Genomic DNA, 24250 nt, shown 5'->3' with positions numbered 1-24250 from the left:
TATAAAAAAAAAAGAAGATAAATTCTCTTTCATGCCGCTGCAGCCACTGGAGGAGTCACTCTGTGGAATAATAGCATTACTTTGGTAGGTTCACTTAGGGGAGTTTTTTGTTTGTATTTTTTTTATGATCCCTGGTTACTTGTATGAAATGTGATTCTATACTCAGCAGTGGATGAATGTACGTAAACCCTGTAAATATTTCTGCAAAGGTACTGACTGATGCTGTAAAGTTTGGGGGTGGGTGGGGAGGGACAGTTTTTGTGGAACTGTGATTTTTTTTTTCCCTTCTCCTTTTCTTTTCCTTTTTTCCTTTTTTTGTATTATAAAACCTTGTAGAACTCATTTTGCTGGCTGAAAGAGTATGGAATAATATATCTCATGTCATTTTTGTAGAAGAAAAGAAAAAAAGACAAACAAAAAACTATTGAAGGTATTTTTCTTTCTCCTGCCCCCCTTAACATGTATCCACTGTAAACGTTTTTTGTCATAGTACGAGCTCACGCGCCCGTACCAAAATTCTTTTTGTATTTGTAAATTGGTTTAAATACATGGAGTTTTATACAGGTTTTCTCCTGTGTTATTTGCTTTATGTGCAGGTATGATATTTTCTTCACTACTTTTTTCTATCTTAATATAGTGTGGAGTTTTATTGTACTATTTTTTCATTCTTACTACCATGCCACATTCCGGCTCCCAGCTTCTCGGACTGTCTCCTCTCTGCGGTGTGTTGTGTAAACATTTATAACTGCCTGTTGTGTTAGCATCCAAGCAGGGGACTCCCACCCCACCACCATTTCTGCAGTGTCAGTAGGGTGTGCGAATATACATATACCTAACAGTCTGTTATAGATTGGCTTTATTTACTTTGGTGACTGTTTATAGTTTTTAAATAAAAGACTGAACATTTTTGGCCGTTTTTTTTTTTTTTTTCCTTTTTCATTTCGTTTCTCGTTTGTTTGTCATGGAACTACTGTTAGCGAACACGTTTGCATCACACATTTCTTCCTGTGCGGCCCTGTGCCAGTGGTGCGTAAAACATTTTTTGTTTGTGGATTTTGTTTTTCTAACTTGATTTGTTTATGTTCATAGCATTAATAAAGCTTGTCTGCATATTTGTGGTGCAGAACATCTGTTTCAGACTCAGGTGAAGGTTCAACCAAAGCAATTTCTTCATTTACGTACGGTGTAATTTACTCATCCTTTTATTTTTCTTTCCCTTTTATTCAAACTTTAAGCAAACGTTAAGCACAGGTTTAATCCACGGCACAGAGTGGCACAGTTGTGTATCAGAAAATCCAAATGTTGACGACTAATATACAGTGCTGCTTGAAAGTTTCTGAACCCTACAGATATAATCATTTTTGGGGGGAGAAACCTATAGAAATTTATCCAGTGTACATATAAGCCCCGATTTGTACCAAATAATGGACACCAACAAAAAGAAACATGACATCTTTTCACTATTTATCAAACGTTTTTGATTGAATAAAAACTCAGATTTCACAAGAATATGTGAACGTCTGAAGTCAATAGTTGCCACATTCTTCAGCAGCAATTACGTCAATGAAATGTCTTCTGTAGCCACTAATCTCTCACATCTGCTTTCTGGGATTCTTGCTCTCTTGCAGAACCCCGTCAACTGAGTAGGTCGAGTCACCTGGCTACAGTATTTCGATCGAGATTTAGGTCTGTAGTCTGACTTGGCCTATATATATATATATAGCTTTTATATAACTGCATTTACAGACTCAAAGTCCAGATAAAGGACTATGACTATCGACAGTGATTAAAACATTTAGATCTTTGTCCCAATGTTTCCAAAAGAAGGACTATCTTGTGTCATGTTCAAGGTCAGTAGAAGCCATTATAATTGCAGTTATTGACTCAATTGACACAAATTTGTGCAGCACGACAGGTGGGCGCATTACAAGTCACAAACAAATGGCTAACACTTGACCATCTTGAATGCTTCAGCAAGATTCTAAATGATTATATGCCAATTCACCTTTTCTTTACTAAAGCTACGCCATACAGTGGGTGAGATGCTTTAAAAAGAGCTGTTTTGATTTTTTCGGTGCACGTGTGAAATTTGCGTGCCAGCATATTTGCATACAATTCATAGAACTGGTGTTGTATGCCATCACCATCACATAAATCATTCCTGTGCCCCGTGTATCTCTCTTTGGCCACCACCACATTTAGCTGTTGCTTTGTCCAGTAAAAAGAGGGGAAACATTTTGATCCCTTTGTTCAGGCAATCATAATAACACTTTTTAGGATTGAATTTGATGTTATACTGTCCTCCATAATTTGAACAAACTCTAACCAGGCGTAGGACAGCACTGTAGGGAGACTTAACGATTAAATCATCTACATATAACAGATGATGAATAGGCCTATCCCCCACCATACATCCAGTCTTACACTCTTCTAACATATTAGAAAGATCCTCCATATACAGATTGAGGAGACCTGATGGCAATATCCCACCTTGTGTAACTCTGGAACTGAAAAATGAGCTTGTGTTGTCTTGCCCCATCTACAGTAGTTTGCATGGTTTGATGGGATTATTTAGTATAGAGGGGGACTCCTTACTCTTATAGTTTAATACATTATTTTACCATGATTAATGCAGTCAACAGCTTTAGTTGCATCTAGAAAATATAAGTCTAAAATATTCCTGTATTATGTCTTGTATACTTAATAATTTTGTCATGGCGAGAGTTAAGTGGTTGAGTCAAGATGGTGATATCTTGTCAGTAGAAGCGGCTCATAGACTTCTGATGTAGAAAGGCAGATAAACTGAACACCACACCTTGGAGTGCCTCGTTGCAGACACAGTAAGACTGACTGTTGGGCCTGGTGGCTCACTTTACTTAATGTTGAGAACAGGATGAGGTAGCTAACAGCTCTGCTGAGTCTATTATCACATCAGATAGTATAAATGAGTGAAACTGAAGAGGGTGGGGTGCAGAGTGAATCTTATCCTGCTTCCTCATCTCAAGTGTGTGAAATCGAGTGATGTCCTTCAGAGGCGTGAACCAGTAAGTCCCTATGACTGCCTGAGGACATTGCTGAAGCTAGAGCACTATCTTGTGGGCAAAATGATATAATAATATTTTTTATTTATAATGCACTTTACATCAGTGATCTCAAAGTGCTACAGGTTAAAAACAAAAATAAGATGAAAATGAAAATAAATTGCCTTGTGATTTTGTATTTTACTGGGTACTGTTGTGTGCCCACAAAGAAATATATTGTTGATGCACTTATCCATACCAATGCACAGCATAGTAGAGAAACTTGAAGCTGAGAACCCAGAATTAGATTAAGGGGAGATCTCTTATTACAGGTCTTCAATCAGTGATCTCCAGAATTATATAGAGAAAGGACTTAAAATACACTACCTAGGGTAAGTTAACGAGGAACCGTTAAGTGTTTTCAGACATCACTAAAGTTAAATTGGTGGTGGCACTGCCGTGTTATAAGGGAGAGGACAGTGAAGTCCCCCTCATGTTTAAATATTGGACCACTGAAGCTAAGGTTCCATGGTACATTCTAAGAGGGAGCTGCTATTCTGTATTCTGTTGTCCAGGGGTTTTCAGCCTGCAAACTGACATTGAGAGAATAAAGACATACTTCATAATCCCATCATTTTAGCATGCATGCAGGTACTGCAGGGAGCAGATGCCAATAAAAAAAAAGGACATCTTGTTGTCCTCTTCCGTCCGTATCCCATTTCCCAGGCAGAACATGCTCCTTCGGATTGTTGTGGACAAAGTATTTTGTGCCCTCAGCCAACATAGTGATCTTTTAAGGTTTGCAAGCATGGTATTGCAGAAAATGCTGTTCATAGCTGCAGGCTGCCTGGTTACTAAGTCCTGTGTCGCTGTTTGAGGGTAATGCAGGATGATGATCCATCCCTGAAATCATCCAGCAGTATACAACCATTGATCGTATATAGTAATTACATACAACTGGTCAGGTGCTGGAACGCTGATGGTATAGCCAAATAGTTAATGAAATCTCTGAAATGTAAGGCGAGATGACTGTAGGCCTATTTAGAGATGAGAAGTATGATGTAAAGATGGCATAGTTCCCAGGCATAACTAACTAATCATGGTTTGGTGGAATCCCCTGATGTCAGTCATGGTGTGATCACTTTCGTGTACAAGGAGGATCCACTGAAAATGTATGGTCAGTTAAAGGAACAAATATCCTCCAGTGTAAGCATCTCCCGTGACTACTCTGACCGGTATGTGAACTTCTCGTGTGTGCATTTAAGGGTCATCCATGCACCTTTCTCCTTAGTTGAGACGACACAGTGTGCTCACTGATACTAGACATTTAATATACATTGGGGAAAAAAATCCGTAAGACATTAAGGACTTTCTGGTGTTACAGTGACCCACTTGAGCTAGAGCTGAGAGGCAATAGAGATAAAGATTCTTGGTTGAATGAAGCTGCTGACTGGCTAACTGGATCCCACATTCTACATAGTGGCTCTAGCAAAAGAGCAGACATAGGAGAGAACAGTAAGCGATGGGGAGAGAGAGAAGCGCTTGGACAGTAAAGGGAAATGGAGAAAAAAGAAAGCTCAACTGAAAAAAGGGAAAACAAGAGTGACATCTTGTGTTTATGTACTTGACAGATGTGATCTTGAAAAGTGACAGTATACAAACATAATTAAAAAAAAACAAAAACAAACAAACAGTTTAAAGCAAGAATGAAAATGATGGACTCATTCACAAAAACATCTGGCTCAATCTTGTTCCATCTTACCTCTTCCAACTCACACTACATCCCACTGAATTCAACGATAGAGCATCCGCAACTCTTCTAATGTAAACATTACAATCAAAATCCTGTCAGGAAAAGAACATTTTGATCAAGCTGCTTCGTAGTCTTCATTCATGATTTTTTCCCTGATTTATGGTTCCCTTACTACAGACCAAATGAGAGAACGGCATTCGTCTCAGAGAGAGATCTTGAGCTATAAAACTGAAGTAAAACCACAACAAACAAACAAACAAAAAAAATTCATACAAGTAGTGTCATGGAAGCAGCCAATTTATTTCATTGCTTTTGGGGGGAGGGGAGGGGGGGATAACACATGAACAGTGGCTATACAGCACAGTCGACAAAGGCCAAGGCAACCCACCTGATCTGCCTCGTTCCCCCCCACAGAACTAACAGCTGGCATGGGAACCTGATCCCAACCAAATGGCAACTAATCACGTCTCAGACACAGCTGCACTAAGACACAACCAGCACACTGCTCCGCAGCTACGGTGACAGAATAAAGGCAATGCACATTTACTTTAGGATTTCATCAAAATTATTATAATTAATATATATTTATATATAAAAAGAAAAAAATAAAGACTTGAGCCGCAGCGTTTTGATAAAGGTCCTTGGGCACACAGTTGTAATGTCAGGCCCACTCGTACCAGTGAACTGCAGCCTGGGAAGGGAGGGAGGAGGGGGGGGTTACAGTTTCTCAGAATCCTCCTAGGTCGTTCTCCTCTCCTCCGTTACTATCAAAACCGCCATGTCAAGCAAAGGGTCTTCCCTCAAAATGCCATGTTCCCCTCTCCAGAACCCCCCTCCCGCCCCCGCCCCCCGCAAAGGAGTCTTGATGGATTTACAGTAGTACACACCCTTTGCATCTTATTCAAATAAAGGGCTTCAGCGCTATATCAAATCCACTTTAAACAAAAATATTCAATCTATAGAAAAAAATCTTGATTCGTTCAGAGATACGAAAACAGGAAATCCAGTTGTCTGGGCTCATGTGGGGAGGCCTTGCTGGGAGAAGAAATTGCACTTGCGCCGAGGGGTGATGGAATCCCCTCGCAACACTAGTCTGCTTTGCCCCCCCGGCGGCTGTGCTTGTACTTGTCCACATAGGCCTTCACCAGATTGGCCACTTTATCGGCGTTCACCTCTCCACTCTTGCTATGGCAGATCTGCACGTGCAAAAAGGTGGAATTTTTCTTATTCATCATTTGGAATTACACTTAAGTGAAGTATACAGTGAATACTACCTGTATGGATAAATAAATACAACACAAAACAGCCTGTAGGTTTGGGAAAAGGGATTAAGCATACCTTTTCAACAGCTTTGCGCACAATCTCTTTGTACTCATCCTTGGTGATATCCTTCTTTTGGTAGTATGGCTTGATAGCGTTCTTAACTTCATTAACGGCTCTTTCCTGAATCTGGATCTTCTGCAAATACAAGTATGTTTATCAACAACTGCTGCATCCCAGCATTTAAAAAAAAAAAAAAAAAACATCTCAATTGGACATTCAGTTCTTGGAGCAGAGATCATCAAAGATGTGAAAGAATGGAATTGCTACAACAAATTTCAAAATCTAATTTAAAAAAAAAAAAAATGTACTCGCCTTCTCCTTTTTGGAGCTGTCAGCATGGACCTTGCTGTGGGTGGTGGAGGAGGGCTGGGCCATACTGGACATGGCCTGGGAAGGGGCATGGCCCAGGAGCCCTGCTGTTTTGGTGGGATTGAGTTGGAAGGGGGCCTTACCAAGACCTGGGATGACACTCATCGCCTAGATAAGATCGAGGCAAACTAGTGTTAGGGCAAAACTACTACAGGACATTTGAGACCAGACAATGTAAATATGGGCAGTGAAATCATATTATATTATTGCCATACTGACTAAAAGCAGTAATATATTAAATAAAGAAACATACATATTTAGAAAAAAAACTGCCTACATGAATAGTCACCATGGTTGGTCATGGTAAATGGTAAATGGACTATGGACTGCATTTATATAGCGCTTTTTTATCGGCTTCTGCAAGCACCCAAAGCGCATTACATTATCACGCCTCACATTCACCCATTCACACACCGACGGTGGAGGCTGCCATGCAAGGCGCCAACCTGCTCATCGGGAGCACTGGGGTTAGGTGTCTATGGTATTAACCTCATTTCTGAAGAAATTTAGCAAAATCAATGTATAAGCCGCGGCTAAAAGTCGCGAAATTACGGTGGTCACCATGGTCATGGTACGTACCTGTGCCTGCAGCTTGTCCTGCATAGCCGTTAGACTAGCCTGTTGGATGGGGGGTGGGGGTGGTGGAGGCGGGGGCAGGCCCTGGGCAGCCACCGCAGGCACCTGGAGGAGAGGTGCGGCAGAATGCATGTGTACAGGAACATGGGCAGGCATCCCGAAGGGGGGAGGCTGGAGGCTGACTGGCGGGCCGCGAGGTGGCATTTGAGCCATTGGGTACCGTGGGTAACCAAGGACGTTGAGCTGGGGAGCCATGACGTTCACAGGGGCAGGCGGAGCCTCAGGGGTGGGCTGGGGGGCCGGCTCACTTTTGGCGGGATCTGGAAGAAAATAAAATAATAAAACGTAAGTATAAATCATAATTGAGTAATATTTACTTCATAATGAACTCCAGGCTGATAGACAGGAAATTATCTGTGCCTGAACTTGAAGACAATCAAAGACAATATAGAGAATAGTCCTTCTTGACATCGTACAAGGCTGAGCTCAAGCCTGAATTCAGGCACCACGCCTGAACTCTATCAGGCCTGTGAACTGAAATGTCAGGCAAGGATAACAATTAAAGGAGAACTCCAGTCTAAGAACAACCTAGGGTCTATTTGTGGATGATAACAAGCATAAACGTTTGCTTCCCAAAATGACATTAATCAGAGGAGACTATGCATTTGCAAGTAAATAGCATATAGCATCGCCTTAAGGGGCAAGATCACTACATCAAAAAGAATTTGCTACTTTAAGCCACTGACTAGGCTCAAAATATCATTACACTCTTGTTATTGTGGATAGAGTCCCTGAAGTCAAAACAAAGTATCTTTATCGGGAGTTATTCCTCCCGTTGCTACCATCTTGTGAGGTGTCCTAGCAAGATGGCGGTGAATATCTTACTACGATCATACTCTAAATATTTGTCCCTAAAAGTTCACTTTTGTTATCATCTAAAAGTAAACCTAAGGTTATTCTTAGTCCAGAGTTCTCTTAAATATCTTTGGATTGGCTGCCTTACTTTAAGTTCCTGATTCCACCCGTTAGTAAACTTAAAATCATTATAGACAAATACACACAGGATTTCTTAAAAGTAATTTTAGGAATACCTGCTGCTGGCTGCTCCTCTTCCGGTTTGTTCCATACACTTGCAGTGCTTGGCCCACGCTCCTTTCTTGAGTAGTAGTTCTGCACATCAGCTGGAAGTGTCCTCCGCACCGCCCAGTTGGAAGCGGACGACCAACCGGAGCGGTCCAGCTGGTTATCGCCAGAGTCTGATTCCATCTTCCTCCTTCCACCAAATCGGTTTTCATTGAAGCGGCTGTACGCATCGTTCCCTGAGTTGTTTGCCGGTCCAGGAAAACTCGTTCGGGGCGGTCGTCGGTTTTCTGCCGCTTCACCTTGCTGGCCTTGAGACCAGAAGTTTCCACGACCCAGACCACCACCACCACCACCACCACCACCACTTCGGTCCGAACTCCAGGCACTCTGACCCCGATCACCCTGGGTCCAGTTGTCTGAGGCTGAATCTCCTCCTTGATCTTCCCAGCGAGGTTCTCGATCTCTAGGCTCAGGCTCTGGCCTAATCCTCTCCTTCACCCAGTCTGGGTTTTCCGATCGACTCCTGTCTGGTGACCGCTCTGGAAAATTGCCATTGTCCGAGGTATTTGTATCCCTATTGAGGAAATTACCCTGCCTCTCTGCTCCACTCCTCCAGTTGTTTTCACGGTAATCTCTGCCACCCCTCCAGCTGTCCCTTGAATCCCTTTTCTTTGGGGACTGTCCCCCATGATCAGAACGTTCAGGAGAACTCCTCCGACCACGTCTGGTTCTGGACCTGGACCTTGATCGGCTTTTCGAACGACTTCTGCTGCGCCTCTTTCTCCCTCTTTCACGACTCCGATCCCTGCTCCTGTCCCTGCTCCGTTCTTGACTGTGGTCCTTACTCCGGTCTCGGCTCCGGTCCCGGCTCCGGTCCCTGCTGCGATGTCGCCTTGAGCTGCCTCGATCGCCGTCTCGTTCTCGGCTACGATTCCTTGATGGGGAGCTGGCACCACGGTGGCGCTCCCTTGAACGTGATCTCCGTGATGATTCCCGCCTGGATTCTCTTTTGGGTGACCAGGTTGTAGTAGGTGAATGAAATCGTGACCTGCGTTGACGGTTGTCCTGTCCCCCCTTATCTGTGCCCTTTTGTTCTTCTGTGGTTTCCAATTTCTGATCTTGGCTTGCCTCTGTACTCTCTTCCTTTACTTGGCTGACAGAAAGAGATGGGGTCACTGTGTCAGCACTCTCAATGTTATCTTCTTTCGGTGCATTAGAAACGGCGTCACCAAAATCGGAGCGTGATGAGTCACAGTCCATTGGTACAGCATCAGTGTTGTCCTGATGGAAGTCTTGCTCTGAGGCCTCTGTATTTGACAGTTCTGGGTCTTTTTCCAATTCTGTGTCTGATGGACACAGATTCTGTTCAGGTTCTTCGTCACTAGCAGAACTGGTTTTGGCTTTCTCCTCAGGGAGGTCCGTTTCTGATGCAACCTCGTCTGCGTCATCAGTGATCGGCTGTTCATCAGGTATATCTACGTCTTGTGGTTCCTCTGTTGTCGGGGACTCTGCCATCTCCACTGCTTCTGGCACATCCTCAACAGAACCAGGCAAAGCTGAGCTTTCTGGATCTTCTTCTGGTTCTTCAGTTTCCTCACGTGAAGCTAATTCTTCGTCCGACACTTCAGGACTGTGGCTGGTTATGCCAGGGCTCTGGTTCCCTTCAGCTGGAGATGCAGGCTCAGAGTGGTCCTGAAGACCATCCGGAGACTCTGCACCATTCACTGACTCCATGTCAACCTCTTGATTTCCCTTGGTGTCTGGTGATTCAACAGAATCTTCATGAGGACTTGAGGGATGATCGACATCCTTCTCTTCAGGCTCAGAATCATGATCGGAGAGCACTTGGTCATTAGAATCATGCGTTGGACTGGGGCTTGTATCTGGCCTTTTCTCAGGTTCAGGCGCTTCCTCTTCTGAGGCAGCTGCTTCTTGATCTTCCTCTTTCTTCTGCTGCTCCTCCTCCTCCTCCTCCTCTTCCTCTTCACTCTCTACTCTGTTACTTGGTGCTTGCCGACGGCCCCTTCCTCTTCCTCTTCCCCCTCCTTTCCGCTTTGATCGAGGCTTTTGCTTAGGTGCCTTTTTCGACTTGCTTGTCGTAGGAGCCGTCTCGCTCAGCTGTGAGACTTTGCCCGTTTTTCCCGACCCATCGTCAGAGGAGGAAGGCTCAGAATCAGACTGTGAGGGTTGGGAGGCTGCAGACTCCTCAACTTTGTTGTGACGAGATGATCTCCTGGTTTGCTGCTTGCCAGAGCCTTTGGGACCAGCTGTTCTGTTGCCTTTTCTATCCTCTCCTTTCGCACAGGTGACTGCACAAACTCTTCCCTGAAAGACTAAGAGAGAGGGAGAGGGGGGGGGGGGGGGGTTATGAACAACTACACTCTACTAGACTGCATGTCCTTGTCAAACATAAATAAAAATAGAAGGTGATGAGACTGCAAAAAAGCATTCATCTAAAGAGACAGCAGAACTACAATTCCATGCAGGACAGGATAATTCATTCTTGAAGCACTACTGCATTTCAGGCACTGCTGCTTAGTCTTACCCAACTGCCCTGAAGCCAGCGGTACGTGAGAGGTAGACACAAGCGAGACAGACCGCTCAGAAAACAACTTGCCACTCCACATGTGGGGATGGGGAGAATGCCTGCAAAATAACAAAACAACAAAACTTAATAACGATTAACATCCTACTGTCTGTCTCCAGACAAGTATCATACCATATCCAAAATGAGCACTTGCAAAGCTCTCACCGCAAAAGACCTTTGGAGGCTACGGGTGCAGAGGTAGACAACCATGGAGACTCTAGAATATCCATCCGAGACAGTTCGGGAACCTCATCAATAGGTTCCTCTTCAGACAACATGAAAGGTCCAGCACTAACAACAGCAAATAAATACAATTATATATTATACTTTTCTTTATGTATACACACACATTTCATGCTGTAGACATGAAATTCAAAAACACAATTCATTAACACACCATTTGTACTTGATCAATTTTACCAAGCATACTCACATTAAGGGGGTTAGTGCAACAAGTGGGACGCCTGTCTGGGAGGATGAAGGGGAAGAGGGATGCGTGGGAATTGTCCGGGGGCAGCAGGATCCTTGTCTGGCCTAAACAAACATTTGAATTCAGTAAACAGGGCCAATAAGATTGACAACACACTTACAGTGGGTATAGTAAGTATTCACACCCATGCTAAAGTTGACTAAAAAGAGGAATATAAAATTAACTTTTGAGAATTGATTGTAAAAAATCAAACCGCTAAGGACACTAATTTTCTTTGTGATTGAAGAATGTATCGTAAATAGATAAATGTTCTTCCTTAAATACAGGTTGCATAAGTAATTGAACCCTATGTTAAATTCCCATAGGAGCAGGAGGATTTTTTATATGTTTTTATTTTTAAAGGCTAGCTATTTCATGGATCCAGGATATAGAGCTCCCCAGTCCCGCCCCTCCTCCGAGAGAGGTGCTTGTCCGGAAGTAAAATTCTCATTCATTTCTCCCATTGACTTCTGGAAAAATTCGGATATAAAGAGTTTTAGACCATGCCTTAGGCTAACCAGCTACAATGTGACTCATAAGCATATAACTTATAATTTCGAGTGAAAAAATGAACAGAAAATGTAAAAAAAGCGAAAGGTACAAGACTGTGTACATATCTTAAATTCCGAGATAGAGAACTCAAATCCCAGGATGCTTTGCAAACGTACACACATTTCCAACATTTGCAGCCTAACGATAGTTTAACATGGTTCCATATTAATCTGAGAAAAGAAGATGATTACTTCCTACCGTTTCCATTGAGTAAATTCAACCTTCAAGATGAGAAAACCGTTATTTTTCGGAAGACCACACATCGGTCCTGATCAGCCCTGCAGCCATTTTAAGTTTTGAAGTTCCAGCGAGACGAAGCTGGACGATAGGCGCGGGAAAAGCTGAGTACAGTTTGTTTGGCATTGCCATGGCAACGGCGATCTCTACCAATCAAAGGCTCTGCTTTCACCAGTTTTACACGTTAGGGTGTCGGGTAGTGTAGTACTCTCTCGTTAAATCGTGAATAAAGCATTGTTTTCTCAAAACAAGGTTGATGCCCCCATTAACTTTTGACATCTATATGAGCAGGTATAATCGCTTAGTCACATCGTAGCTGGTTTTAAGTCTACAATGGACGGTTACGATGTTATGGCTTATTCTCCAATTGTCAATGGAGAAATTGTATTGGATTTTTACTTCCGGACAAGGCTGTGGGCGGGACTGGGGAGCTCTATTATACATCCTGATAAAGTTCCCTTGGCCTTTGAAATTAAAATAGCCCCACATCATCCATGAAATAGCTGGCCTTTAAAAATAAAAACATATAAAAAATCCTCCTGCTCCTATGGGAATTTAACATAGGGGTCAATTACTTATGCAACCTGTATTTAAGGAAGAACATTTATCTATTTACGATACATTCTTCAATCACAAAGAAAATTAGTGTCCTTAGCGGTTTGATTTTTACTCATTTTTTTAATTAAGGCATTACAATCAATTCTCAAAAGATAATTTTATATTCCTCTTTTTAGTCAACTTTAGCATGGGTGTGAATACTTACTATACCCACTGTAACACTATCAAAACATGTCCTGCCTACATTTAGCTCTGTTTTTCCTTAATCCCAGTTCATGTTGTACCTGCGAGCCTGTCTGTGTCCATGCTTGGGTCCCTGTCTGATCCTGACCACATGCGAGATCATAAGCAGCTGTGACAAACTCTGGCCATGCACTGTCCGCTGTCTAGAGGCTGGTGACATCAGTCAACTGTTCATGGGCTCTACTTTGGCAACAGCTGTGTTCAAACCCACAGCTCGATGCTTTCACAAATGTTCAGTGAATAATTAGGTCAGTGTTACATTTATTTGGGACTGTATACATGAGTACATCAAGCAATAATATCCAGCAGACCAATGCCTACAAAGGACTGACCATGCATTAGAAAAGATGGGTACACTGTATCAAAAATAGAATGCATCGATATACAACACAAACCTTTTTCTTCCTCACAGCAGTGGTCCTGTCAGAGTCACCTAGTTATCAGAAAATATTGGTCATCAATACTAACACTGTACATTTCAATAGCAAATAAGTGATTTAGCAAATACCACAAACCATGGAAAATAACATACCCTTCCTGATGAGGCATTTAGCTTTGGCGTTGTCAATTCTCCCTTTCTTCTCTTTCCTAAGATTGAACATAATTGTACTTTGAATACATACAGTTATTTTAAAGGACTGGGTACACTCACACATATTGTATTGTATTACAATTTACTTACTCTTCCCATTTTATGACTTTTCTCATGTCAGCATTGATATTCCTCAGGCCTGTTGACACCACAGAAATCTAGTAGGGAATTAAGAAAATTGTTTACAATCCATATTAGCATTGGTCATATTTATTAGGGGAAAAAAACATAAAAATAAAAGGTAGTTGGCATACCTTAATGTAGCCTTGTTGTGAATCCCATTTATAGATGGCACTGAAGGTTCTTCTGTCAACAGGACAAGAGCACACCACCTACACAGAACACAAATGGAACTTCAATACAATTTCATTCATTATCCTCTCAGATATTAGAAAACAGTTGTTACAGCTTAAAAATACAAATATACTGCCAAGATACATCAATAAGCATAATGGTTAGCTTTCACCAGTACCAACCGAGGTGTTATTCATGTTTACAAGGCAAGTCTGTTTGCTTTTAGCCATGGAGTCTGCCAGCTTTAATGTGAAATGTCTCTGCTTTCGACAGGAGTAACATCTTTTCAAATATACATTTTATCTCATGACATAATTATGCTTTTTCCTCGGTGCTTCTGACCTTACAACACAAAAAGGTGTTCCATCTTTCCATCCCCAGCAAATTACTCAAATAGATTTAAGATACATTCCATCGAGATGTTTGTATGATCATGTAGATCACAAAAGCAATATTCTTACAAACTATGGTTGTTTGGTAGACTGGGTAAAACCAGTCCGATCTGCCAGAGATTCTATTTTGCCCTGCAGCTCAGTCTGGAAACCTGCACATTTATCCCTCCTGCTTCCTGTCCACGTTTGCTGGAACCAATCACAAACTATCTTATCCACCAGGCGCAACTGGATTGTTGGTCTGATTGGTTGAAGGACTATCCAAATGCGTACACAAGTCATTTGAAGTATGCCAACTGATAATACCTCTTGTGCAGTAGAAATACAGGACAGACTCCCCGGACTTATGTTCAATCTTAAAAGATTGAGCTTAATCTGGTGATAGTCAGACTAGTTGTTTGGCATAAATTGTTCACAATAAGATGGCCATGACTTTTATTTCACAACTGGTTTTTACTTTGATATAGTTGGGTTGTTTGGAGAAAATAAAAGAAATAAAGATTATTCTATAATTTATCAAGGTCAAAAATGATGAGCTATGTTTCAATAGGATTCTACGTTTCACTAAAAAAATAAGCATAGTCACTGCCTGCATTGTTCGTCAAAATTTAATCTAGTAGGACACACAAAATCAAATATATATTCTAATAATATTGTTGCCCCTGAAATTCACATCAATAAAGCATGTTCTTAAATGTTATATCCACAAATGATAATACAAAATATGACGGCTCAACTTCCTGCAACAGTACATCCATTTCAGAGCCATCAAATGTTAATAACACATCCATGAATTCAGGATATTTCTCATGCATAAATAATGATAATAAAAATGATTAGTTGTTGCTGAATGAGGCCCATTAATAGGAAGTAGGGAGTGTCATAGTGGCATAGTTTTGCCAATACATTTTTATATTTTTCAGGTGAAGAGTGTTAGGACTTCAAATAATGTTATGCTATGACAAGTCTGACAAGTTATTTGATAGAATATCAAAAGCTTACAGAAAACACATGATTGTGTTTAAATAAAATGTGTATAAAGTTTAAATGTGTATACGTTTGAGTGAAGTCTTGATGTACAGTTTTTTGCTCTATTAACATTTAACTTTTTTATTGAATTCGCCATTATTATTTTGTTTACTTTACTGTTTGTTGAGCCACCTTTTGCTGGCTATTATATCTGGGGTCATGCTCATCATAATTATAGCATGTCTAAAACACCTTGATATAATATACTATTTAAGGCATTCTTTTAAGGCATTTAACAAACAGTGTGCATTACACTAGCAAGTTTTTGCAAATTAGGAATATTTTTGTTCTGCTTGACTTTGGCTACCACTGGCCAGCATTGACTGTGGGATTCCTACCAACAGCGCAAGTTAATAAGCCTTTTCCCAAACCCCTTTGGCAGTAAGGACACAACACTTTGGATGTATAAATGTACAGCTTGATCATAAAGCTTTGCTAATTGTAACTGTTTCTATGCACAATTGCAGTATATTAATTAGGTTGGCTACACCTGACATAACAGTTGGCCTTGATCATATGACATACAAACAGGCTATAAACTCGTCACAAAATAGTTTACCAGCTAATATAAAAGTAGTAGTTGAAGTAGTTTGTTGTTTAAAGTTTGTTCATGGTCACCTTCAACCTGCACCCCCTTGTCGGAAGTCTGTGCACCACACCCAAGCCCAATCTGAGGGCCATCCCAAACTTGGGACACCACTGCTTTAGATGAACTCACGGGCCAGAAGAGTCTTACCTCAGCCCAGCGCATAATACAGCTGAGGCAGAATACATGGCTGCAGCCTTCAGGGACACCTAGATCTGACTGCCCAAGAGTATGCAAACAGATGGGGCAACGCTGGCTGTGGTCTGGGTCTGGATCCACCGAATCCTCTGGACTCTGCCCACCTACAGTACATGATCACACAAGTTAACGTTTAACAGGGACATCCTGAGACACAATCACAAAGCTACCCCTGGAGATATGGCAGAGACTGGAAAGTGGAATTATGTGCCAAAATAACAAAGGGAGTTAAGTCTCCATTGCAGGGGTCAGCTTTACAGAATGCAAGATGAACCTGTTCATCACTATTCAGAGAGGACAGTTTGAATGAATGCTGATGAGAAGCCATGGCTACACAGCACAGTTATAAAACATGTTACAAAATGTTATTTTCTTGTTTGGTTACATTACAAATATGATACTGTTAATGAACTATTTACTGGCATAATGAAAATGGAAGGGGCACCTTTAAGGAGTTTTAAAATGAATTATTTTTAATTTCAGGTGTATAATTTAATTTCAGGAGTATATAAACTAGTATCAACTCAAGGAACTTGATCACTGCACCATGTAGACCAAATGGGCCAACAGCAAATTTTACATTTCAATACAGGGCACTGACTGTTTGAGGTGCAGTGATGATTAAAGCAGTATATAATAAGCACATCTCACTGTACAGTTTGCATGCATAAGATACTGATTGTTTTGTATTTTGGTCAACCAAGACTTGAGCAGAGCAGGGGTCTAATTTTTGTTACTCACCACCAGTCATCTTGGATATGAGCCCTCCTTTTGATATCAAGTAGGATGCTGTAGGGGACAGTAAAAAGTTATTCAGACAGTATAGCCTAGGCCTAATTTAACATGTGTATGCTGCTGTTAGTTGAATTGAATTTCAAGTGTATTAATGTATCAACAGTCGAAATTAGCTTCAGGCACTAGGTTATGGGCAGTATTTTCTGGCAGCATTTAAAGTTTACACAACACAAGAGAGGCTTTAAGATGCACTTAATAAAATATGTTTAAGATGGGCAATCAGGCCAGTAATACCAACGCAGATCAGTCAGGTTAGGTAACGTTAACATCATGACACAAACGCCAGTTGGAACAAGCCGAGAGTAAAGTTATCCTGAAGCTAACCAGTTCATTTAGACATAAACTCAGAGAAAATTGGCAGTAATAGATCCAATTAAAAACGACCATTTTCTTGCTTCACACTGCAGCAATGTTTACCAACTAACGTTGCCCCTTCATATTCTGGCGGTTCGCTAGCCAATTGATTAACATCAACGCTTGTTGTTTGCAAGGTAGCCAATCCTAGCAACATAATGACTTAAAATTACGCAGTTAAAAACATTTCTTTGGATTTATCAACGGCCATACCATTAAACACGCACAATGTTAGACAGCTATCGCACTATGTGCGGTCTACGTAACACGGTAAAACTATCGTTAGCTTACGTTAGCTAGGGAACTAACGATGTACCGACGAGGCGCAATAACCTTTATTTATCTCAGCAGTCACAGCTATCCAGTGTTAGTGAACAATCCGCCAACAAACTTAACCGGTGAGTATTTCAATCAATGGTGCAACAGTGCTAGGCAATTGTGCAGCTAGATACCAAACTGTTGCAGAAACATTTGTTATGCTAGCACTTGCTATCCCTGTCAGCACGTTAGCCAGGCTCCCCCAACTGCAACAAACATGGCGAATTTGACACCTAGGATAGACATCTACACCTCCCTTAATGGACTCTAAACATGTTGTTCCCTGTTTTCATATGCATCAGCCATCGCAGGAATAATTTGTCAGCGATGAAAGGTACACAATTTATCCAAGCTAGCTCGCTAGCTGTACCCTGCCACATGTAAACTAACGTGACCTTTCAACTCAGTTGGACAGGCCGGAGTAGCATCGGATAACGTTAGCTTGCTAAGTTGCTAAGTGTAACGTTGCTCGTTATAAAACTTAACTTCAAGTCTCAAATTTGCAAATTGGTCACACAATTGGATCCACAAAGAGCACAGGCAGTGATCAAACCGGTTCCGGTTAATTTGATCAGATAACTGTGACTATTTCAACAAAGGTTAAAAAATGAAAACAAGTGCCTGTAGCTAACTGGCTAGCGACAGCCTTAGTTCCTCGCTAACGCTAGCGAGCTAGTTAGCAGATCATTAGCAGGCCCGTGCAAGTGCTTGAAAGTAAGCTAGCCATCTTGCTAAGTTTAAAACTTCTTAATGACTAAATGCAGATATATAACGTTAGCTAGCCAGCTAACTGAATTGATTTCCAGACTTACCGTTGAATGGATTTGCTAGCTCTCAAGCTAGCCGGTTGTTTTGAATCTGATTGTTCAGTTGATTTCAAGAGACATAGTCATCTCTTCTGCGAAAATGGAAACTAGATTTATCCGGGTGCACGTAACTGTAAATTCGGCACGGATCAGAAAGTATCCCGGCCACATGTCGGCCCCGGAGCCTGCTGTAGCCTATGTAGCCAACATCGGTTGTACCGCACGGTGTCGCTGAACAGCCAGTCGCGAATTGGATGACGGAAACACGTCGATGGATGAGCGTCTCTACTTTGGACTTCGGTTGGTTGGATGACAAGTTGTCACAGTTGTCACCAGCTCTGCGCGTTCATGATCAATGTTGAGAGCAAAGTAAGTAGGAGCATAAGTGTCTCTGGTAGGAGAGACGGAAAACATGGCCTAACTGCATTTTACACAAGTAGTGGTTCAGTAAAACAAAAAGCCCTGCTTAAAATGACCTGTAGGCCTAGTCCAGACAGACATGTCACACTGGATGCCTCATGAAATGAAAAAACACTAATAATAAGAAGACTGATGAGCAGCTGAAATCCTAGGCTATCTGGCAAGAATGACAGAGTATTAAATCTCCAAAACTTCCCAATCTGGCAGGCAGAGGCAGAATCAGAGACAGCGAGCTGCGTGGAGGTTCAGTTTAGTGGCTCTGTTTAGGATAGGCCTAATATGAGTCTAATCTCAAGTGCCTGTAAATTAGTGCATATTTAAATCATGATAGAAGTTAGAAAATGTGTGTCTATCACATAACTTATTGTAAAAGTGTATATAGGCTAATAATGTTGCCCAGAGGAGGAACACAAGACCAGAGAGCTTTTGTACAGTGTAGCCTACAATTTTGGAATAGCCTATTTGTAGCCCTGATGTATGTGAAACACACAAAATAAGGGGTAGACTATATTGCAGGTCTTGGCTATACAAGAGTGACATGAACATGGTGTTCAGTGTTTTGAATAAATATATTTTTTGATATAGGTTATTGAAAATGTGTTTACAAAGATGCCCATGTTAGGCAGGTGAAGGGCTATCAACAGTTATGTAGGACCAGAGACTGTTGAAAAGGGTTCTTAAGGATCTTTGGTAGGACTGTTCAAGGTAAATTAAACAGCACTTAAATTTGCAGAGACTCTTGAAAAAAGAGAAAAATCCAGGTCCACACCCTTTTATGATGAAATATTTTCTTATCTTTAAACAAGCATAAGGCCAGGTATGATTTTGCAAGTTGCAATGAAGGGAGTGGAGCAACGGTGAAGTGATATAAAACATTAGACATGAAACGTTTATTACACATGTATGATACACTTATTATATGTGTCATTATGTCAGTGGTATTGACTTATGTGATCATAGGGTGCTGTAACAGTGCTGGCCTTTAGAAATGGTGCAGTGTAGTGCTCCTACCACTGGGGGGAGAGGCTCAAAGACAATACATTCTAATGACCCATAGACATATAGAACATACAGTCTATGTAATGACCATATTGGCAAGGAGGAAGATATGGGAGGACTTATATAGGAGGACGAAAATAACTGGGTAAGTGAACAGTAACAAAACTATATGAAGAAAGCTAATAAGAACAAGCAACTTTGGGTTAAATACATATCTGTGTTAAACACATTATTTTTGCTTTTGCAAATAATGTATTCAGCTTTATATAGCCATGAGTGAAGGTGACACATTGAATGTTTCTTCAAGTTCATACTTCTTCACTCCATCTTCCTCCAGTGCCAGTCCAACAGAGCTGCCATTCCTCTTATTCCCAAATATTTAGCCATCAGGCATCCAAATTTCACTCCTGATGCTTTAGTGGTTCACGGGATTAAGTTCTGGCTCGATGCAAAAATGTGTGTGTGTGTGTGTGTGTGTGTGTGTGTGTGTGTGTGTGTGTGTGTGTGTGTGTGTGTGTGTGTGTGTGTGTGTGTGTGTGTGTGTGTGTGTGTGTGTGTTCTTCAGAGCACAGGTATCGATTCCCCAGTATGGATTTTCAAACTGAACAGATTGGTCATCTTTTCCTCTTATCTTTCCTAGGTAAATGGAGAGATATGCTTTATTTACAACAATGTTGGTGGTAATTGTTGTTACAGAACAAGGTGCTAAATAATGGAGAAAAGAAAGAAAAACAAACAAACTAAACAAGATCCTACATACTCTGCTCATGCTGATGGAGTTTTTCTTCCATGCCTTTTCATGCCCCTTGAGATGCAACGTTTGATGAGCCGTTCCCACAATATATTGCACAGACAGAACGTTTGTCCGGTAGTTCTCCAGTATGTGTGAAGGACAGCAATCCTCGTCCTCGTTCTGAAACTGTTCCCACACCGCACTAATGCGGCTTTTTATATGGATTCTCTGGTGTCGTCTCAGACCCTGATAAGGCCTCGGTCCCCCTTAAAGGCCTTTCTGAGCACATTGATAATGCTTTTCTTCTGTGTGTATCCGTTGATGAGCTTGAAGAGCTGAATGTTCAACAAAAGTCTTGACTTTAGGGGATCACTGATGTGGTTTCCCCTAGGTGTGCAGTTGCTGATAGTCACAGTGTTTCATTTTCAGAATGGGTCCTTCCATCATCACCTATCAGAGATTCAGAAGATTTATAAAATATTTTACATGGTACATTAACTCTTTGCTAGAATCCCACCTCACTTGAAGTGAGGTGTCTGGTGGTTACATGTACTTTTGTATTGATTAAGGCATTCCTCAATTCCTCATTCTCAATAGGAAACACATTTTTCAAGTAACACCATTAAAACCATTTATAAGCAGCCATGTCTTGTAACAAAACACTGCAATTAATTTGGTTTGTGCTATACTTAGCAACTTACTTGACGGAGACAGAGTCATCATCACCATAGTCTATGGTCAGTCGCCTTCTTTAATTTTCACCCATGAAGACTTCCTCTGTGCAAGTGAAGGAGGGTGATGTGTTTGTGTCATTCTACAGGGCCCATGTTACATGTTCCTTTCCAGGCTTTTGTTTCATTTACTGAATTGCAAACAGACTCTTGTAGGAATTCATCTGATTCTTGTGTCTCTGTCTTCATTGACATGAAAAGATATGAATCTCATGCCTGGCATTTTAAGTTGTTTTTTTGCAAAAGAAAGCCAATTAAACTGTCTTACGATGCTGGAATGAGTGAACAAGTGCAAACGAAGAACTATGACCCCCAATGGCATCAATAGATGGTCAGGTCAGGTGTACTTAAATTCTCTTCCTCTAGTCTAGTCGTAATTTCTTGAACCCAGAAATGTTGAGTACCCTAAAGTTTTATTGCAGAAATGTCATCTATAGGCCTAATAGATGGAATTTAACTTGGTTGCCTAAAGTTGCACTTTGGGCAATTTGCATAATTAGCATAAATATATAGGCAATTAAGGTGAATAGGGTGCAGGTGAATAGGGTAAAAAATTTAAATAATAGATATCACTATGAAACTTTCTTAGTTGGTTACTTGTGCTAAGATGAGAAAAAAATGTATTGCATGTTTTTTATATTTTAATGTTTACATATGCAAATGAGGCCATGTCTCATTAAACATGCGCTTATTTGCATACTGACAAAATCAGATTGTTTAATAATAAAGTCATGCTCAAAATATTTTTTTCCAAGGGTAACATGTGTACTTGGGGTCTGAGTTGGTGAAAACCTTTAAGGAACCTGTCAGGAGGCAGTGTTGACCTATGGACAGACGGATTAAGAAATTAGGTGCTCCATGCAAAATAACTATAACAGCATGCACACACACGCAAACCTACAAGAACTGTACAGTACATAATATGCAAAATAACTATATCCAGCATGCACACGTACACAAATACACATTAACTATACAAGAACTATACAACATATAAAATAACTATGACATTTTAAAGGCACAGGAGCAAGATGTTTTTGTACGGTCAATTATGACAATTGGGATTAAATGGGTCAATGGGTTAACACTGCCTCCTTACCAGGTTCCTTTAAAGGTTTTCACCAACTCAGCCCTCCAAGTATACAGTACATGTTTACTTTGGAAAAAAGAAACATTTTGAGCCTGGCTTTATCACACTATCTGATTTTGTGTGTATGCAAATTAGAGCCTTTTTTATGATATATGGCCTAATTTGCATATGTAAACATTAAAATATAAAAAACATGCGATACATTTTTTTCTCATCTTAACACAAGTAACCAACTGAGAAAGTTTCATAGTGATATCTATTATTTATTTTTTTTACCCTATTCACCTGCACCCTATTCACCTTAATTGGCTATATATTTATGCTAATTATGCAAATTGCCCAAAGTGCAACTTTAGGCAACCAAGTTGAATTTCATCCACTAGGCCTATAGATTACATTTATGCAATAAAACTTTAGGGTACTCAACATTTCTGGGTTTACTATTGGGCCTATGGGGATTACGACTAGACTACTCGTAGCATCCCCTTCTAAGTTCAACAGTGGAGAGAAGTTCACCTTGTCTCAGTAACAGTTCTATTTCCTTATTAGCAGGGGCTGTTGGAATGCAATTTGAATGACAAAGGTTGGTAGGCATACATTCCAGTTGAGACAATGCATCATGGGAATAACAGAACAAGACAGGTAGCATCAGGTAGCTTACGATATAAATCAATGAACTACACATGATCACTTCTGAGATACATATCATCCAAACATCAACTTGAATTCACTCTGGCAGAGGGTGACTGTGTTCCATTAACTCCTGATCACAATAGCACAGATAGATAGATAGATAGATAGATAGATACCTTATTGATCCCAAGGGGAAATTCAACATATCAGGGTGGAGGGTGGTCATGCGAGGGCTCTCTTTCCTTCACAGTTCTTGATGGACACGTGGCTCGGCCAACCAAATGGCTTCAGATTGATTTAGCTCATGAAGCATGACAGGTGAGGTGAGGAACAGCTGCGTGATGATGTGTACACTCTGAATCTTGTTGTGAAGGCGGGCAGCAGCATCAGTCTCCTCCTTATCCCTCTCCTGCACTCCTCTCATTTTTCCTCTTCATTTCTACAACCTGCTGGGGATTCAGGAGAGATTTCAGATGTGTAAGTGATGGCTGTAACGGAAGGGCCAAGTGCTTGCAGAGTTGATGTTTGATGCTGTTTCTCAATGGTCTGTGTGGGGCTGAAACCGAGTTGACAACAGATATAGAGTGGGATGCCCTGGGAAGAGGTGACACAGGGAATCTGATTACTGGGCTGGGCCTCTAGCCAAGGGCTGGATGTCTGGGGGAAAGCAGCACAATCCATGGCTGAACTTTTCTTGCCTGGCATCCAGATATCTCATCGTTCATATTGGTGCCAGCAGAAGGACGTCTCGACTGTTGGTGGAGCAGCTTCAAGTGGATCGGCTTTGCGTGTAGCAGCTTTTGGTGGAACAGATTAAGGTGGAGCAGCTTTAGGTGTAGCAACTTTAGGTACGACAGTTTTAGATGGAACAGCCCAGATTCAACCCAAGTGCTGGGTTAATAGTGGACCAAATAAGATTTTTTAAAGCATTTTAGGGGTCCAAATACCACTTCTGTACATGTTCCTCATCTGAAGTCTCTCTATTGAAAGACCTAAAACAAGCTAATTAAATTGCAAAATGGCATTATTTCAAAATAATGAAAGTATTCACAGACATATTAGCCTAGCATATTCCAATGGTTTTACTCATAATTTATATGAGTAAAACCAATAAGCAAAATAAGCAAAATATTTTTATAAAGCAAATCTAGAGCACATGTGAGATCTATAGTCCTTCCTAGTATATAGTGTCCACCTTGACATTTGATCATATGGCCTATATGGCCTTGCAACAGGATATGAGATAGTCCACTGCTGTAAGTCTTAAGTGTGTGTGTGTGTGTGTGTTTGTGTAAGATGTCTCTTAAATGCTTAAGAGGTCTCAATTGTGCATGTTAACATGTCTCTTAAACAAGTTGCAACTGCATGGTCCCATGAGACAGCAATATGTTACTCGTTTGTAAGGTTTCTACCCTGTAGGCCTGGCCACCCTCTGATGCTCCTTCCGAGGATGCAACTTTCCTCAAAAATAATCATTCACTATCTTAGTTCCCTAATGAAAAGGTTGGTC

The 24250-nt window shown here is 41.1% G+C and overlaps 1 protein-coding gene across 1 annotated transcript; it reads right to left on the bottom strand.

The window, feature by feature from the left end:
• Positions 1–5052: 5052 nt before the first annotated feature.
• scaf11 (SR-related CTD-associated factor 11) lies at positions 5053–18371 on the bottom strand. The gene is made up of 15 exons (XM_062517735.1): positions 18141–18371; positions 16603–16650; positions 15814–15965; positions 13617–13694; positions 13453–13520; positions 13303–13358; positions 13166–13203; positions 11145–11245; positions 10877–11002; positions 10670–10770; positions 8133–10457; positions 7045–7361; positions 6409–6573; positions 6112–6231; positions 5053–5969 (listed from the first exon to the last, which is right to left on the bottom strand). The coding sequence occupies exons 2-15, from the start codon at positions 16610–16612 to the stop codon at positions 5862–5864; spliced, it is 3765 nt and encodes a 1254-aa protein (XP_062373719.1). The 5' UTR covers positions 16613–16650; positions 18141–18371; the 3' UTR covers positions 5053–5861.
• Between the last annotated feature and the right edge of the window lie 5879 nt (positions 18372–24250).

The sequence above is a fragment of the Sardina pilchardus genome, chromosome 17 (genome assembly GCF_963854185.1).
Source record: "Sardina pilchardus chromosome 17, fSarPil1.1, whole genome shotgun sequence".
NCBI classification, from domain to species: Eukaryota; Metazoa; Chordata; class Actinopteri; order Clupeiformes; family Clupeidae; genus Sardina; species Sardina pilchardus.
The sequence above is the reverse complement of the archived record's forward strand: the minus strand, read 5'-3'. Positions and strand labels throughout refer to the sequence as shown.